Consider the following 18,286-nt stretch of genomic DNA (forward strand, 5'->3'; position numbering starts at 1 on the left):
CTCTTGGTCTAATAATTGTCATTTGTGTAGAACTTTAAGGTCTTAAAAAACACTTTGCACACATTCTCATTAAAATCTGCTCTCACGTGTGATGAGAAGCCAGTCTCCTGAACACTTAACTTTCTCTTGTCCCTAGCTTTTCACAGGGTCATAGGTTTAGAGCCGTAAGAGACCTTTACAGGTTAGGAAACAGGCCAGGCCTAACATCTCCCAAATGAGTAGCAGAATGGGGATTTGGCTGCTGGGACTGTGTAGCTGCAACACCTCTGCCTCTGTTTTACTTGGGTCCATCTCATTGTTCATAAACTGTCCAAGCTGGAAGGAATCTTCAGAGATCCCGTGATCCTACTGGGGAGAAATGACTTGCCCAGAGTCACCTGGCTAGTTTCTGGTAGACACAACTCAGGAGTGGGTCCCCTGACTTTCAGTTGACTGATTTTTTTTAGATTTTCCAATTTGGATTTTCTTTCAGTTAGTTTGTCTCTGCTTGATCTGTCTGCCCTTCTCATTTTCTCCACTTCTTCACCCCACCCCCTTATGTCACCAGAACAAGTCTCTGCACACAGACATCCCTTCTGTTAGCAGAATTTCTGTGCAAGATGGAAGGGGTGAGGCTCACTCTAATTGAGATAGGAGAGAGCTGGAGGGGAATGACATCTCCCTCCCACCCTCCCCAATCAGGATGTGTGGCGGCTCCCAGCCTAGCCCAGCCTTCTTTGTGGAAACAGGAAGTGCCCGAGACGTGGTGTCCGTTCACTTTTCTGGGACCCAACTCTCCAGCCTGATAAGGGCCATTGTGTGGCCGCCAGGAATGAACCTACTCCTGGATGGATGTGTTTCCCAGAGGAAGGAAACTATTGGCCTTTCCTGGGAGGGAGAAGCTGCAAGGGGAGGGAGGAAGGAATAGAGTGAGGTGTCTTGTGGTGTTTGGAGAGATGGGGCTGAAAGAAACGTCTGCTGTGTGAACCCCCATCTCCCAGGCTCCAGCCTATCCATCTGGGAAAGGTGATTTCCCCCTCCACTTCCTCTTCTCACTTCCTACAAGGAATAGCCAAAAGTCCTAAGGGCTCCAAACCAGGCCAGGAAAATGTCAGCTGTGATTTAACAACAATGAAAATGGAGAGGGAAAACAGGAACATGGGGTGTGGGCCTGAAGGGGAGGGAAGAAGAAGCACACAACTAAAGGATGCTCACCAAAGAATTGGGGGGTGGGGTGGGGAGATACCAGGCCCTAGGATTCAGTGGGGAAGAATAAATGTCAGACCTCCTCTGGACCTTCTTCCCTTGTGCCAGAGAAGGAGTTAGGAATTCTTTCACCTGAGCCAAAGACATATCAGTGGTGGTGGTAGTTACGGCCTTGGCACTGGGGTCACTCAGATTAAAGGGAAGGGGGAGTGAAGATAGGAGGTATGGATTATAATCCAGCCCCAGGTGTACATGTACTGGGAGATGGGTTCAACCCTTCCAGGAAAGGGTTAGGAGAAAAAGCAGCGTAGGAGAGGTTGATGGCCCAGGGGCAGGCAAGGGTGATAGGGTTAATGCCTTAGGGCAGAGCACTGCAAAGAACCAAGGTTCAAAGTTAGTCAAGACCCCTGGAGGGAGAGTGAGACATCTCTGGGTAGATGGATGCCCTGGGACAAAGCTTTGGTTACCTTGCTTGGTTATAGCCTGCTACCAGTCTTTCCAAGTGCTTGTAGATCACCAGGTAGGTAGTGGGGTACATAGCTGGGAATTTGTGGTCTGCCCTTTGAAGGCCTGGCCTGTCCCACTCGGTTCTGCCATTTCCCTCCCAGATGAGAATGGAAAGCATCTAAGCTCCTTGACTCCTGGGAGTGAGTAGGAAAGACCCAAGTCATGGGAGTAGCGGAAGCTAGAGAGAGGGATGTCCCACCCTCCTCTTGACCGGAAGCACTGAATCTCCTGAAGTGGGGGAGGGGGGAGGGGGCTCATCATTCCCCTTGGTTACCTGGGGCAGCAGGCATTTCCTTAGCCACTATCAGCTCTTCCCTTTCCTGCTCTCGGCCCCAGCCCTGGGGCCACTGTCCGGCTTCGTCCTGAGGAGCTGGACTTGGCCACATCCCCTGGGGCCAGAGTTGAACCTAACCCAAGTGGCAAGCCCTGATTGAGGCCATAAATTCCTAGCTACTGGAGCAGTAGGAGGCAGAGGGCACAGGCCCTGGCTCTCAGCTAGGAGGCCTGAGCATTCAGGGGGGCTCAGATGGCGCTGCAAGTGGAACTCATCCCTACAGGGGAGATCATTCGCGTGGTCTACCCCCATGGCACCTGCAAAACTGTAAGTCAGTTGGGTGGATGCAAGAATGGGGGTGACACTAGCCAACACACAGTTATGTGTTCTCCTCTGACAGGAGAAGGATGGGGATTTCCTAGAGGGGCACTCAGGGACTCACTGCCCTTGTAGAGAAAGGAAGGAAAAGGGGTGCTCATGTAAATGAAGTGGCTGATGGGTTTGGGAGGGGAAAGATGCAAAGAGGTTTCTGTGGCTGTTCCACTCCACAAATGAAATCCTCCACTGAGCAGGGGGTGGGCGTGGGGGCTGGGGGAGAAAGGGAGGGAACTCTCTGTCCTGCTTCAAATCAGGAAAGGGTCTTTGTAAAAAGCAGCCCTGAGCTGGAAAAGGGATGGACCTACGGGGACAAAGTGGGGACAGCGCCGGGCAGGGTAAGGAACGTTGGATTCTGACTTAGAAGAGCTGGGTCTGAACCCTAGCTTTGTTATTTATTACCTGTGTGACCTGGGGCAGTTTCCCCAGCTTTAACAACACAGGGGAGGGGGAGACCAGGTGAGCTTTAAGGTACCCTCCCACTCCAAACCTAGAACCTTGATCAAAATGCCTCGATTTGGGTCCATTGTTCCCTCTAGAAATTCTAGGTCTGATCAGGCTTGTTTCTTCTGAGTCAGTTAGGAGAGGGGAATGGGGAACTAACCTGTTTGCCCCTTTGGTTGGGTAGAGAAAGGAGGTTACCCTTTGGGTGGGGGTGTGTGTGTGTGTGTGTGTGTGTGTGTGTGGTGGGTGGCATTTGGGAGAAAAAGCCCAGCAGTGGCCCAAGTTTCTGCCCCCTGGCCTCAAGGCCAGTCTTCTCCCAGGCTCGGCTCTGGGCTGCCTGGGATGGGATGGGTTGGGATAGGATTGGGAGAGAGGTTGGAGATGGAAGTCCCAACCCCACTTCAGTCTTCTGGAGAAGCTGGGTCCTTGTGCCCCTTGAGAAGGTTGCGCCGGGGACTCTCCAGGGCTTTCTATGTATGATTGTGTCTCTGGGCCCATAATGGGGGTAGGTGGGGGGCAGAGGGTGTACCTGCGACTGTTGGGAGGAGGGCCTGTAGATGTCTGTCTGGTTGGTGTGTGTGTGTGTGTGTGTGTGTGTGTGTGTGTGAGAGAGAGAGAGAGAGAGAGAGAGAGAGAGAGAGAGAGAGAGAAAGAGAGAGGGAGAGAGGGGGAGAGGGAAGGGGGGGGGGGGAGAGAGAGAGAGAGACTGAGCTGGCGAGTGGAGCCGGGAAGGGGGAAGGGGGCAGGACCGAAGGGGGAAGGGCGGGAGGAGCCCGGCCAGGGGCGGGGCCTGATGAGGGGTGGGACTGGGGGCGGGGTGTGTGTGTGTGTGTATGTGTGTGTGTGTCCCTGTGTATGTGTGTATGTGTGTGTGCGTGTATGTGTGTATGTATGTGTGTGTGTGTGTGTGTGTGTGTGAGTGTGCGCGCGCGCGCCAGCTCGCGGATCCCAGGGAGCTGGCCGGGATGACGCCAGGCGGAGAGCTGCTGTCCCCCACCGCCGCCGGGCCCTGGCTGGGGGAGTGGCCGGGCCGCTGACTCTCGGAGCGGGGCTCCCGGACTGCAAGACACTGCGGCGGCCCCCAGTCCCTGCCTCGCCCCGGAGCCGGACCCCGCCGCCCGCCGCTGCCAGCTAGCCGCAACAGCCGGGTGGGTACAAGGCGCAGCGGAGCGGGCTCGCTGGGGCTGGGGCCAGGGGGGCTGCAGGTGATCGTGGGGAGCTTCCGGCCGGGGGCAGCCACGGGGGTTGGGGCAGCGATGGCTGGGGGCAGGGTGGGCACGGCGGGAGCGGGCTACCCGGGGAGGGCCGGAGCTGGTGGGAGCGGGGGTGGTGGGGAGCGCCTCCTTGCCATCCCAATGTAGGGGAAAGTGTGCGGGGCAGGCCACGAGGTGGGGTGGGATGGGTGGGGTGTGGCCGGCTGCCCGTCCCACCCCGGGCTGGGACCTGATGACCTAGACCCTCCACTTGCCTGACCAACTGCCAGGCGGGCCTTGGCTGGATCTTCTGGGTTACCCGACTCGTTGGACTTAGTGCCACTTTGTAGACTTAGTTTTCTGGCTCATAAAATGGAACATATGGGAGATGTCAGGGGCAGAGTCTGTGAGAAACCAGTGAACGCCGGGCTCTCCCCTTCCTCCTCTCCCCTACCCCTACCTGCTGGTTTAGTCTTCCCTCTTGCTAGGTTAAGCTGGTTTCCCAGACTCCCACCTGCCCCCTGGCAGTCCCCTCCTTGTTTCTCCCAGTCATTCCATTCTCGCCAGACTTCCGTGTCCTTTTTTCCCTCCCCCTGTCTCTTACCTCCATTTTTTTATTCCTTCCCTCCCTGTCCACCTTCCCTACCACCTCCTCTTGCTAGGGCTCTTCTCTTCCCTTCTAATCATTGAATCAGGGAACTATAGGATGGTTATAAGAGCTGGAAAGGCCCCGAGAGTCCCTCCTCTCATCTGGTGCCCTCCAAACTTTGAATCCCCCCCCCAATACCTGCTACACAGGGCTCTGCCCACCCTAGTTACCAAATAAACACACTGAAGCTTTTATAGAGGAGGAACCTAAGGCCAAGAACATCTAAGTGACCTGTCCATGGTCCCACAAGTAGTCAGTAACAGACCACCTACAGATGTGGTACAAAAAGAGGAACTGGAGTCAGGAGAGATCCAAGTCTGAATCCTGCCACTGATATTTCCTGGCTGGCCTCTAATCTCTCTGAGCTTGACTCTCTTCCTACCTGAAGCACCTGCCTCAGGAGACAGAGTGGCTTAAGGGATAGAATGCATCAGAGTAGTTCAGGCTTTGATCCATACTGGCCCTGTGACCCAGGGAAAGTCAATTCATCTTTCCTGGGGACTTAGTTTCCTCAACTGTTACTTAAGGAGGTGGGATTCAAAGACCTCTAAGGTCCATTATGGCTCTAAATCTATGACCCTATGGAGTTAGTGGGGCAGCAAGGGGGTGGAGTGGATAGAACGCTGCACCTGGAAATGGGAAGACTCATCCTTATGAGTTCAAATCCAGCCTCAGATACTTACTAGCTGTGTGACTCTGGGCAAGTTACTTAACCCTGTTTGCCTCAGTTTCTCACCTGTAAAATAAGCTGGAGAAGGAAATGGCAAACTGTTCCAGTTTGTCAAAGAAACCCCAAATGGGGTCACAACAGATAGGACTGAAATGATTCAACAACATGGAACTGTCGTCTTGGTGGCTCCAGGCATTTCTCTAAAACCAGAAATTTCCCAGGAAGATGCTGATCCACATTGGTAGAGGGAGGGGGTTTCCTCACTGGGAGCCCTCCCTCTTCCTGCCTTACAGGGTTGATAGAGGAATCCAGAGAGATAATGGATGGAAAGACATAGGAAGTGGTCCTGTGATTTCGTTACTGTGGAGGACTCCTGGGTGATGAAAGCGAATTGTTGGACTATGCTGGTTAGCACCTTCTTTGCCAATTAGCCTTGGAACATTGCCTGGTGCGTGCATTGAGAGATCAGGTGACTTACCCAGCCAGTTAGTTAAGTGTCTGGAAGACTGGAACCCAGATCTTCCTGACTCAACTGCTAGCTGTCTTATCCATTATACTCCACAGTATCTCTCATGTCAGATGCACAACATGCTTTCCAAGTCTTTAAGCCACAAATGTCAATTATTGCTATCAATTCCAGAATGTCAGAGTCAGAGGGGACCTTAGATGTCTTCTAACCCAGATGCTTGTGCTATATTTTGGGTACTTCTATTACAAAGAGGGTCCCAGTCCCCTGTAAAATCCTTTCTCAATGTCACCTTCCTTCCATGGTCCTGACTCCCCCTCCCCCATCCTTGCCACCACCCCCATCACCCCCAGTCTGGTTCCCTTGCCTCCAGCCCTTCCCAGATGCAGTGATTTACCCCGTCCAACTATGTTGGAGGAGGGAATGTGCCTGTGGAGTTATCACTGGGGACTGGCCTGGGTCCAAAAAGGGTTTGGAGAGGGGACTGGACCACAGGGCAAATATGTTTCCACTCCCTAGAGAGAGATGGAGGTCTCTAGCTCTGGTCAGCTGTCTTGCCCTCCCTCAGTGCCTCCAACATTCTGTCACTAAGGCATCTCCTTTTCTCTCATGTACCCAGAGACATGACGGGAGGGAAGAAGCCTCAGCACTCTTGGCCTGGGTGTAAGTCCAGGATGCTCCTGGAGAAGGGGGTGAGGAGGATCATTGACCTCTCCTTCCTCATCCTCTGATAGTAGTGGGCTTGCTGTGTCCAAAGTGCTAGGACTGGGTTGGGGAAAGAGTCAGAGGGCAGGAATGCCCACTTTACTATAAAAATTCCTGCTGATTACATCTTTGAACTTTGCTATAAAAATCCCTCCTGATTTCATCTTTCAACTCTTCCACTGTGATATGGAGGAAGGGGCATGGCTTGAAGGTTAGGGAGGGGTAGGGGATGCTCAGTGGACATGTCTGCCTGGAAGGGATCTCTGAGAACATCTATTCAATCTGATTTATTAAGCTTTGATTAAATTGTCCTGTCTGTTCCAGTTGTACTTCTGACATACATCCTTGCTGTGTGACCCTGGGCAAGTCACTAAGACTGTGTTGCAGAGGTGCCTACCTGTATTGGTAGAGGGAGTTGTCCCATCTGAGAGTTCCCCATACCAATGAAATTACAAACCCAGTCCCCAGCTCTGAGTGCCAGGCACTGGGCTGGGTGTGGAGGATGCTGACAATGGTCGAATGAAACCCACCCCGGTCCCAAGAACCTGACCTCCTACTGTGGGAAAACAACATGTTCACTGATAAGTCAATCCAAAATCCATCTAAATTAAATCCAAGATCATTTTTTGAGGGGGACAGAGGGATGATAGCACTAACAACTAAGGTTATCAGGAAAGGTCTCTAGATATGGTTAGGGAGGGTGCTCAGGAAAGAGATGACATTTTGCTCCACTCCGCTCACTAATTGAGTATTGACGGGAGCTGGGGATTCAAAGAGGTGGAGATAAGGAGGGAAGGCATTTCAGGCATGCAGTACAGCCTGGGCAAAGGCATGGAAGTGGGATGAATGTCAGGTAGTGGGAATGGCACGTTGGTCAGTTTGGTTGGAACCTAGAATCTAGTCCCACCCCCCACCCCAATTAAAAAAAATCCCTCTGATAGCAATAACGTTGTTTCTATTGTGTTTTGAAGGTTTTTTAAATTGCACAATTTGTCAAATCTTTTTGAGGCTTATTGTTTTTAACATCACCTTCATTTCTGAATCTCTCTCTGTCCCCCTTCCCCTTCCCAGTGAGCTATTCTTTGTAGTGAAGATTAAGAAAGAGAAATTAGTTCAGCAAAACCAACATACCTGCCATGTGTGATAGGATTGTCGTATTCTACAGCCAGAGCCTCCCTCTACTTCTGCAAAGGAAGGAAAGACGTTTTCTTAACTCTGCCCTGGGGCCAACCCTGTAAGATTTGCAAAGCTCCATATGTATGTCATCTCACTTGATTTTTTGTTGTTCAGTCCTGTCCTGTTCTTCATGACCCCATTTGGCATTTTCTTGGCAGAGATACTGGAGTGGTTTGCTATTTCCTTCTCCAACTCATTTTACAGATAAGGAAACTGAGGCAAACAGGGTGAAGTGACTTGCCCACAGTCACAGGTTCTGCAGTCAGATTTGAACTTATGAAGATGAGTCTTCCTTTCCTAGGCTTGATGCTGTATCCACTACAGCACCACCTAGCTGCCCTATTTGATCTCTACCAAATCCCTTCTCTAGCTTCCACTTAAACACTTCAAGTGAGGGGGAACTCACTACCTGTGAAACAGCTGCTTCCACTTTTGGACAGTAGTTCATTTTCCCTACATCAAGGTGAAATCTGTTCCGCAGCTTCCAACTTGTGGGTCCTAGTTTCTACCTTATCTTCCTCCCACCCTACCACCTACCTTCAGTCCAATAACACCCTCTCAATACACTTTCTAGCTTTAATGTATTATGTGTCTGAGGAACCATTCCCACAGGGAGAGGAACTGCACTGCTCAGAGGGAAGATGGGAGAGCCTAGGAGGTGGTGGATGCTAGTAAGAATCAGGCTTGGGATCTAGAGTGGCCTTAGGGCTCTAGGGCTGGAAGGGACTTGAGGAGTCATCCAATCCACCAGCCCCCCTCATTTCCAGATGAGGAAACTGAGGCCCAGAGAGCTTAAGTAGCTTACTCTTAGTAGAATTTGTAGCTTTCACTTAAGTGGGATGTGAACTCAGGCCCTGTGAGTCCAAGTTCTAGACTAACTATACTAAGGATGGAAGGTGTCAGAAGAAAGCTGTCACTTGTCTCCTCATTAGTGAAATCCAGGTGCCTCTCCAGGGACTCAGGAGTCAAGGAATGGCAGGTTTTAGAGTTGGAAGGAACTTTAATTACTAAAGAGTAATAATGAGAGGTGGTAGGTGGAAGTCTGGTTTCAGAGGCAGGAATCCTATGACCCTATGAATTCAATCCCCCCCACCCCCACTTAGTAGTATTTTATTATTTCCAATTACATGTAAAGATAGTTTTCAACATTCACTTTTATAAGATTTTGAGTTTCAGATTTTTTTCTCCCTCCTTCCCCTTCCCCCTCCCCAAGACAGCAAGCAATCTGCTCTAGGCTATAGGAGTACAATCATATTAAACATATTTCCACATTGGTCATGTTGTGAAAGAATCAGAACAAAAGAGAAGAACCATGAGAAAGAAAAACCAAAGAGAAAATAGTCTGCTTCGATCTGCATTCAGACTCCATAGGTCTTCGCATGTGGATAGCATTTTCCATCATGAGTCTTTTGGAGTTGTATGAATTCAATTTTGAGTACCTACTGTGTGCTACTTTGCAAAATAAACCATTAAAGAGTCTCTGCTCTCATGGAGTACACATGCCACGGGGAGGAAATAACAGTTTCACAGATATTGGGATTGTGGATACTAGTGTTGGGATCAGAGATACAAAATCTATACAAAGTAGTTTCTGGGAACAAGAATACAGTTAGGTGGCTCCATACATAGGGCACTAGACCTGGAGTCAGGTGACCCTGGACAAGTCACTTAACTTTAATCCATTATATTGTCAGCTCCTGGAGAACCAAGGTTGTCTTTTGTTTCTTTTCATATCCCCAACACTTAGCACAGTGTCCGGCCCATAGCAGGCATTTAGTAAATGTTTATTGACTGGCAAACCTCTATCTACCTCAGTTTCCTTATCTGTAAAATGGAGATTATAACAGCTCCTACCTCCCAGAGTTGTTGGAAGGATAAATGAGATAATATTTGTGCAGCACTTTATAAACCTTAAAGTACTATATGAATGTGGCCTATTATTATTATAATTATTATTAGCAATAGGAGATCAGTGAAGGCCTCTTGAAGGAGATGATACTTCAGCTCAGAGATGAAGGGAACTACATCTCCTAAGAAACAGAAGTAAGCAGGGAGAGCATTCGAAGTGTAGGGGACGGCCATGCAAAGTCAGAAGAAGAGATGTTGTGTATAGAAAATACCAACCAACAGTCAGCTAGTTTGCCTGGAACATAAATTGCATGATGGGAGAATAATATGAAATCAGTCCAGAAGAGTTGGTTGGCACCAGATTGTAAAGAGCCTTAAATGCCAAACAGGCATTTTTTTATTCTGTCCTGGTAGCAGCTTCTTGAGCAGGGGAGTGACTTGGTCTGACCTGTGCTTTGGTGTTAGTCATTCGGCAGCCAGGTGGAGAAAAGGCTGGAGAGATTGGCAGGAAGACCAACCAGAAAGCTATTGCAATTGTCCGTGAAAGAAGTAATGAGAACCTGAATGAGGCCAATGGAGGCAAGGGGAAATGATTTGGAGGTCGATTCTGACTAGGTAAAAAAGGCCATTCTCTGCCTCCTTTCCTACCTGGCCCTAATCACTGAATGGGTGTTGCCTCAGTCAAACTGAGACCTGTAGAAGACCTTAGCTCAAAAAAGCCAAGGTCCCCCTCTGCATCCAGGGCCATCTCCAGTCATCCTGACCGATATCGAGCCATTGGACCCAGATGGCCTCAGAGGAGAGAGTGAGGCTGGTGACTTTGCACAGCCCTCCCTCACTTAATTCCAATTTACCTGCATGTCATGGGATCACTTCCCAGATGTCGTGGTCCTCTTTGAGAATGGACAAACAACAGCAAGATTTGACAACAGATTGGATGCTGAGAGTGAGGAGGTGAGAATGACTCCCAGGTTGTGAATCTGAGGACAGATGGTGATGGCATTGCCCTTGACAGAAACAGGGAAGTTGGGAAGTGGGACAGATTTGGGGAGGAAGATAATGAGTCCCATTTTGACCATGTTAAGTTTGAAGTCCCTTTGGGACTTCCAAGTGGAGCAGTTCAATGAGGGACACAAGTGAAGAAGAGAGATGAGGACTGGTTACGTGGATTTTGGAGTCAATGAACCTGTGGTAACTGATGAGATCACCAAGAGAGAAAGCATAGAGAGGAGGGCCCAAGGCAAAGATCTTCAGTGCACCTATAAAGAGGGCGGGATGTGTGCTGATCCAGCCAGAAAGACTGAGGCATGATCAGACAGGAAGAAGAAATCCAGAGAGAATGGAGACTAGAAAATTGAGGGTGGAGAGTGCAGCTGAGAGGAGGGAGGGGTTAGCAACATTAAGGGCTGCTTGGAAAGGTCAAGAAGGAGGAAGACTGGGAAAAGGCCATGCGTTTAGCCATTAAGAAATCTTTAGAGAGCAGCTTCATCAAAGTGGTGGAGTTAGAAGCCAGATTGAGCTTGCCAGGGTTTGGGAAGTGACTGTGAAAAGAGAAAGTAGAGACAACCAAGGCAGAGAACAGCTTTCTGTAAGAGTTTGACAGTGAAAGGGAGGAGGACAGTAGCTTGAAGCAATAACAGGCTTTTAAGTATATCAGCAAGGCAGGAACCTACCTTCAATGGACAAAGACAGATTGAAGATTAGAAAAAAAGGGGGGAGATGACAAAAGGGGCCAGTTGGTGAAGGAGAAGGGAAGGGAGGGGATCAGGGGTACAAGAAGAGGGATGGGTTTTATTTTTTTGTGGGCAATGTTAAGTGACTTGCCCAAGGTCACACAGCTAGTAAGTATCAAATGTCTGAGGCCAAATTTGAACTTGGGTCCTCCTGACTCCAGGGCTGGTGCTCTATCCACTGCACCACCTAGCTGCCCCTGGGATGGCCTCTATTAAGGAGAAGAGCCAACTCTTCATCAGATATAGGGGCAAAGGAGGTGAGAATGAGGAATGGTCCTGAGGAGAGGAGATGTGAAGAACTAGGAGAAAAGAGGGGCTCACAACCAAGTAATAAATATACTAATTGTATGACCGGGAGTAAATCACTTCACTTCTGGGTCTCAGTTTCTTCATCTGTAAAATGAGGAATAAATAAATATAAATAAATTAAATAAAATATATAATGTATGTAATAAAATATATGTAAAATTATATTCTCGCAACAACCCTAGGTGGTGTTATCCTTATTTTTACAGATGAAGAAACTGAGACCCAGAAGTGAAGAAATGTGTGCATATATATATGAGAAATATATATTATAAAGCACTATATAAATGTTAGCTGTTGTCTGTCCTTAACGGAGAGGCAGTGTGTTGTAGTGGATAGAGAAACAGGAGGTCCTGAGTTCAAGTGCTGTTTCTAACACGTGCTCTGGGAGCTGGGGAAGTGACTGAATGGCTCCGTGCCCCAGATGACTCTCCAGCTAGAAATTACAGAGGTTTCTCATCTGCATCTGAAGTTTCCACACCAGGTGAAATCATATGTCCTGATGAAGATAATAGATATCAGCTGCTCTTAGCTGTACCCTGTGTGCTGAGGTTTGACATATATTATCTCACTTGATGAGACAGCTAAGGCCAAAGTGGGAAGAGCTGGACCTGCAGTCAGGAAGACCTGAGTTCAAATCCAGCCTTAGATGTTTACTAGCTGTGTGACCCTGGGCAAGTCACTTAACCGCTACCTGCCTCAGTTTCTTCAACTGTAAAACAGGATCATAATAGCACCTACTTCCCAACGTTGTTGTGAGGACAAATGAGACAATATTTGTAGTGTTTTGCAAACCTTAAAGCTCCACGTAAATGCTAGTTATTATGATAATTATGTTATCAGATTCATCATCATTATGGCAACCCTGTGATGTAGACACTACTGGTAGGATTATCTCCACTTTCCAAAGCAGGAATCTGGGGCTCACCCGGGGCTACGTGGCTTCTTTGTCGCAGGGAATAGAGTCTGCCTCTCTCCTGATTCAGGCCCTAGCATTCTTTCCTGTTGCCTGTCCATCTTGAGATCATTAACCTAATTGACAAGCATTTCTTAACCCTCTCGTGGGCCAGATGCTGTTTGAGGAGCTGGGGATGCAGAGGAAAAGATGAAATGGTCCCCATTCTATAAAGGAAAACCACATGACCCAGAAATACAAAGTAATCATGGGGACCCCAGAAGCTTTGGGGGGTAACCTGGAAAGGCCCCATGTAGAAGGTGGCCCTTGAGCTGAGCTTTGAAAGATTCTTAAGAGGAGGAAGTCAAGAGGAAGCACATTCCAGGCATGGTGACCAGCCCTTGCATGTGAAGAGCAGCAGGTAGGCTTCGGGGCTGGACTGACTGTCTGCAAAATCTCAGAAAGGGAACAAGATGTAACAAGTCTGTAAAGATCGACTGGAGCCAGGCTGGGAAGGGCTCTTCATGTCAAGTGGAAGAGTCCAGCCACCAACCCCCCATTTTTTCAGAGAAGGAAACTGAGGCCCAGAGTGGGGGGGGTGGGGGAGTGACTTTTGCAGGTTCAAGCGGGCAGAAAGTGGCAAAGCTGGGATTCAAGCCCAGATCCTCTGATTTGGCTTTCAGCTCCATTCTTTTTTTTTTTATTATTATTTTATTTTATTATTATTATTATTTTTTTTTTAGTTTACCACACATGGTTCTACAAAATTTTGAGTTCCATAATTTCTCCTCTCCCTCCCCCCTCCCTCCCCAAGACGGCATGGAATCTCATTTAACTACCATGTATAACTTCGCATTGAATTAATTTATACACTAGTCAAGCTGTGGAGAAGAATTATGACCAATGGAATGAATCATGAGAAAGAAGAAACAGAACCAGAAAAAAAAAAACAAACCCAAAAACAAAAACAAAAGAAAAAAAGGCGAGCATGTAGTGTGCCTCAATCTGTATTCAAACTTCACAGTTCTTTCTCTGGATGGAGATAGCATTCTCCATCGTGAGTCCCCTGGAGTTGTCCTTGCACCTTGCGTTGCTGAGAAGAGCGAAGTATGTCAGGGTTGGTCCTCACGGAATCCATATATCTGTGGTTGTGTACAATGTTCTCCTGGCTCTGCTCCGCTCACTCAGCATTATGTCGTGTAGGTTTTTCCAGGTTGTTACAAAGTCCGTATCATCCCCATTTCTTATGGCACAATAGTATTCCATTACCTTCATATACCACAGCTTGTTCAGCCATTCCCCAATTGATGGGCATTCCTTTGATTTCCAATTCTTGGCTACCACAAAAAAGAGCCACTATAAATATCCTGGTACATATGAGTCCTTTTCCCGCTTGTGTGATTTCTTTGGGATACAGCCCTAGAAGTGGTATTGCTGGGTCAAAGGGTATGAACATTTCTATAGCCCTTTGGGCATAGTTCCAAATTGCTCTCCAAAATGGCTGGATCAGCTCACAACTCTACCAGCAATGTAACAATGTTCCAATTTTCCCACATCCTTTCCAGCATTTATCATTTTCCTGTTTTGTTATTTTAGCCAATCTGACAGGAGAGATGTGGTATCTAAGAGTTGTTTTGATTTGCATTTCTCTAATCAGTAGTGATCCAAAGCATTTTTTCATATGCCTATAGATAGCTTTAATTTCTTCCTCTGAGAACTGCCTGTTCATATCCTTTGACCATTTCTCAATTGGGGAATGGCTAGTATTCCTATATATTTGGCTCAGTTCCCTGTATATTTTAGAAATGAGGCCTTTATCAGAGATATTAGTTGCAAAGATTTTCTCCCAATTTTCTGCTTCCCTCCTAATTTCTGTTGCATTGGCTTTTTTTGTACAAAAACATTTCAATTTGACATAATCAGAATTATCCATTTTGCATTTTGTAATGCTCTCTATCTCTTGCTGGGTCATGAATTCTTTACTTTTCCATAAATCTGATAGGTAAACTATTCCTTGCTTTCCCAAATTACTTATAGTATCAGCTTTTACTCCTAAATCATGAACCCATTTTGACTTTATTTTGGTATATGGTGTAAGATATTGGTCTATGCCCAGTTTCTGCCCTACCATTTTCCAACTTTCCCAACAGTTTTTGTGAAATAGTGAATTATTAGCCCAGAAGCTGGCCTCTTTGGGTTTATCAAAGAGTAGATTGCTAAACTTGTTGATTTCTCCTACTTGTGTACCTATCCTATTCCACTGATCCACACTTTCAGCTCCATTCTGATGGCAGAGTCCAGAAGCTGGATGACCAGCTCTCAGGCAACTGATGGAAAGGCTTCATGCCTTGGGAAGGGGTCCTAAGATTCCTGGGATCATAGGACTTTAGAGCTAGAGCCTGAAGTGGCCATTGAGGTCATCTTCATTTGAGAGATGAGAAACGGAGGCCCAGAAACAAGCTCAGTTTCACAAAGGCAGTAAGCATCAGAAATGGGATTCGAACCGAGAGCATCTGACTTCAAAACTTAGGTTCTTTCCACTGTACTATGAAGCCACCCTAATATTCTATGATTCAAGGATCACAGGATGCTAAGTAATGATGTGGATAGAGAGCTGAGCCTGAAGCCAAGAAGACTCCTCTTCCTGAGTTCAAATCCAGCCTCAGACACCTCCTAGCTGTGTGTGACCCTGGGCAAGTCACTTTACTTTGTTTGCCTCAGTTTCCTCATCTGTAAAATGAGCTGGAGAAGGAAATGGCAAACTCCTCTAGTATCTTTGCCTAGAAAACCCCAAATGGAGTCACAGAGAGTCAGACATGACTGAAAAAATGACTCCCAACAACAATGGAATTGGGGTCTGGGGGGACAAAAGCTGTGATAGGATAGTAGATTTGATAGAAGAGCCCTTTGCTTGGTGATGAGCTTATCTAACTGGCTGCTGCTTACTAAGTCTGTATGAAGGAGCCTACTGGATAGGGCACCGGACTTGGATGTGGGTTCAAATTCTGCCTCAATCACTTTGTAGCTCTATGATCCTAGGCAAGTCACTTTACCAGTTTGTGCCTCAGTGTCCTCATGTGTAAAATGAAAGAATCAGACTCAAATGCCTCTGAGGTACCTTGTAGCTCTAAATCTCGGATCCTACGAGGTCCCTGTCTCTAAGCAGGAAAGCCCTGAATGCTGCTCTTGGAAAACAGATAGATTTGGACTTAGAGGACCCGAATTCAAATAATAAACAACATACATTTCTATAGCACTCTAGGGTTGGCAAAGTACTCCACGTGCTCAATCTGATTCAATTAAAGAAGCATTCAGTAAACACCTATGTGCAAGGTCCCAGGCTTGATGCTGGCAATACAAAGGCAAAAAAGAAAATAGAAAAGCACTCCCTGTCCTCAGGGAGTTAAAAGGTATCATCCTCATTGTACAGATGCAGCCTCTGAGGCTCCTTAAGGTTAGTTGACTTCCCCTTCACCTAGCCAGTGTTTTGGAGGTGGGGTTTGAACTCAGGTCTTTTTCCCCTGAAGCCAACACTGGCCCTTTATTCCCTCTCTGCCTCCTTACTCTCTTTGTAAATCATTCCCCCACCTTTGGTCCTTGGTTTCCTGGTCTGTAAAATTAGAATAGGACCAGATGCCCTCCTCTGGACTTTCTGAGCACCATCTAATGCAGAAGGGGGTTCCTGGTAAGTCCAGGTGCTGTGCCACCTCCCTCCCCTTGAATCTGCTACTTCTATGTTGTTCTATCCTTAATATATGTGCATCATTCCCTCCCCCCCCCCCCCATGTTGACTGTTATGGAGCAGGCCTAGCACATAGGCACTTCAGACAGGCTTGGTGATCATTGGTTGGGTCCAACTCTAAAGCAGCCTTTCAGATAACTTCCCCCAGCCCTTCCCCACGAGAGTCGCCACCTCCTTTTGTGTCTGAGCTACCCAAACGGACTACGGGCTGGGCCGGGAGGAGAAGCCAGAACGAAAAACCGACAGCAAACCCTGCCCTCTGTCATCTTTGCCACCTGGGCTCCTGCCTGCCCAAGAGCCACAACCTAAGCCACAAGACTTGGCCTTGTCCTCTTCGCCAATCTGGAGCCCATACTTAATTTTGGGGGATTGGGGAAGTGCCTGAAAATGCTAACGAGAGCTCCCTCGTGGCACCTGGGGGCGCATGGCCTGGGTGTGGGTTCTGGGCCTCTCCAAAGACTGGTGATCCGTCGGGGCGGGAATCCCGGGAATGTGTGCTATCCCACCCCACCCCCGTCTTTTCTAAGCAGGAATCCCCTCCCTCAGACCCCTACCCCCCCCTCCCTCCTCCGTGGAGCGCTGCGTGACGTCCCCTCCTCCCCCTCGGATTCCCCTCATTCCATCCTCCTGACGCGGACGCTGGGACCTGCTGGGCTGTGGAGGGGGGGTGGGGTGGAGAAAGGGGGGATGAGATGGGACGGGCCGGGTCGGGGGCGGGGGGGGGCTCCTTCCTCCACTCCCCGGTGCACATCCCGTTTGCCCGGTCCACCAGGCTTCCATTGCCTTCTAGACTGTGGCCGGCGCCTCTGTCCAGCTCCCCACCCTACTACCAGGGGAGGAAGCTCCACCCACGAAGGCTGGAGGAGCGGGGTGGTCTCGGGGGGAGGGAGCCTGAGCCTTAGGGGGCGGGGCCCAGAGACTGGGGTCTAGGTTGGGGGAAGGGAAGGGGTTCAGAGTTTCCCTCGGGTTTGCGCAGGAAAAGGGCAAAGTCTCCACCCCCTCCTAAAGATCTCTGCTGACTTCCTCTCGACTCCCCTTCTCTCCAGCCCCAGCCACCACGTGGCTCCTCGGCTCCTTAATTAACTACTTTGGTGCCACAGTTTGTTGAATTACCTTCAGAGGATAGAGGGTCAGCAATTCCCAGCAGCCTACAGACTCCCCACTGCTATAGCTGCTCTTGTGAGGACCATCCGCCCCAGTCTGCGTCAGCCAGTCTGATTCAATGGGAGATGGGGGGGGGGGGGAGGCCAGGTGCTGATGACTGTCTGAGAATCAAGTGTGCTGTGGGTGGGAATTAACCTGGGTTCAAATCCAAATTCTGTTTCTTGCTTATCCATGTGACCTTGGACAAATCACTTGCCCTCTGAACCCCATATATCAAATGGTGGGTTCAGGCTACGTAATCTGAAATCTCTAAGTCTCTTTTCCTTCCGAATCCTGTAATTCTGAGATGTCTCGGAGAGCTCTATCCCTCTTCTTCATCTGACCATTGCCCCCCCCCCCCCTTCCTGGTTCTGCCCTGTCCTTGCTCAGCCCCGCCCATTCCCCAGCTGTATTTTCCATCCTCAGGCTCCTTATCACTTCAACATCCCCTTGGTGGATGTGTGTGGAGGGCGTTGGGGGAGTTGTCCCCCATATCCCAGCTGTCAACCTATTTCTACCCTGCCGAAAGTTAACTCATACCTGGGTGGGAAGTGATGGGCTCCCTCCCCCAGGCCTGTTGTTCTCCTGCTAATTAGCCTCTCCTAAGGGGAACCCTGCATCTGTTGTTCTCACCACCCCAATCCCCGGAGAGCCCCTTGTTGTCCTAGGCTGGGGTGGGGGAGGAGTAGCTGAAAGTCAACGACGAAGCCCTGAGCACACTATCTCTGGGCCTGTGGTGATGGCTGGGGTTTTTTGTTTTGATTTTGAAGAGATCACGAATTGAGTGTAAAGGCATCAGGATTGAGTGAGGTCTGGGACCTGAATCCACACCTTCTGTTTAGCCCAGGAGACGCCCCGAAGGAGGGGGATTTAGGTTGCTGTGGACTTAAATGGGGAAGTGGAAGGGGGAAGACACTAGTCACTCTGGGGAGTGAGGGGAGCTTCGGAGGAGAAGGGTTAGAGCTGAACGGAAGA

At 48.8% G+C, this 18,286-nt stretch overlaps 1 protein-coding gene across 2 annotated transcripts in view; it reads left to right on the forward strand.

Moving 5' to 3' along the window:
- Positions 1-2,200: 2,200 nt before the first annotated feature.
- Positions 2,201-18,286, forward strand: part of MYO1C (myosin IC) — a 46,227-nt gene continuing 30,141 nt past the window's right edge. The window contains exon 1 of one of the 2 annotated variants that reach the window (XM_036766597.1): positions 2,201-2,293. In XM_036766597.1, the coding sequence (XP_036622492.1) occupies positions 2,219-2,293 (75 nt within the window). In that variant the 5' untranslated portion in view covers positions 2,201-2,218. Of the gene's footprint in view, positions 2,294-3,693; positions 3,934-18,286 lie in introns of those variants that run through there. The other variant, XM_036766599.1, reaches the window with a different exon arrangement.

This window comes from Trichosurus vulpecula, chromosome 7 (genome assembly GCF_011100635.1).
Source record: "Trichosurus vulpecula isolate mTriVul1 chromosome 7, mTriVul1.pri, whole genome shotgun sequence".
In the NCBI taxonomy this organism is placed as follows: Eukaryota; Metazoa; Chordata; class Mammalia; order Diprotodontia; family Phalangeridae; genus Trichosurus; species Trichosurus vulpecula.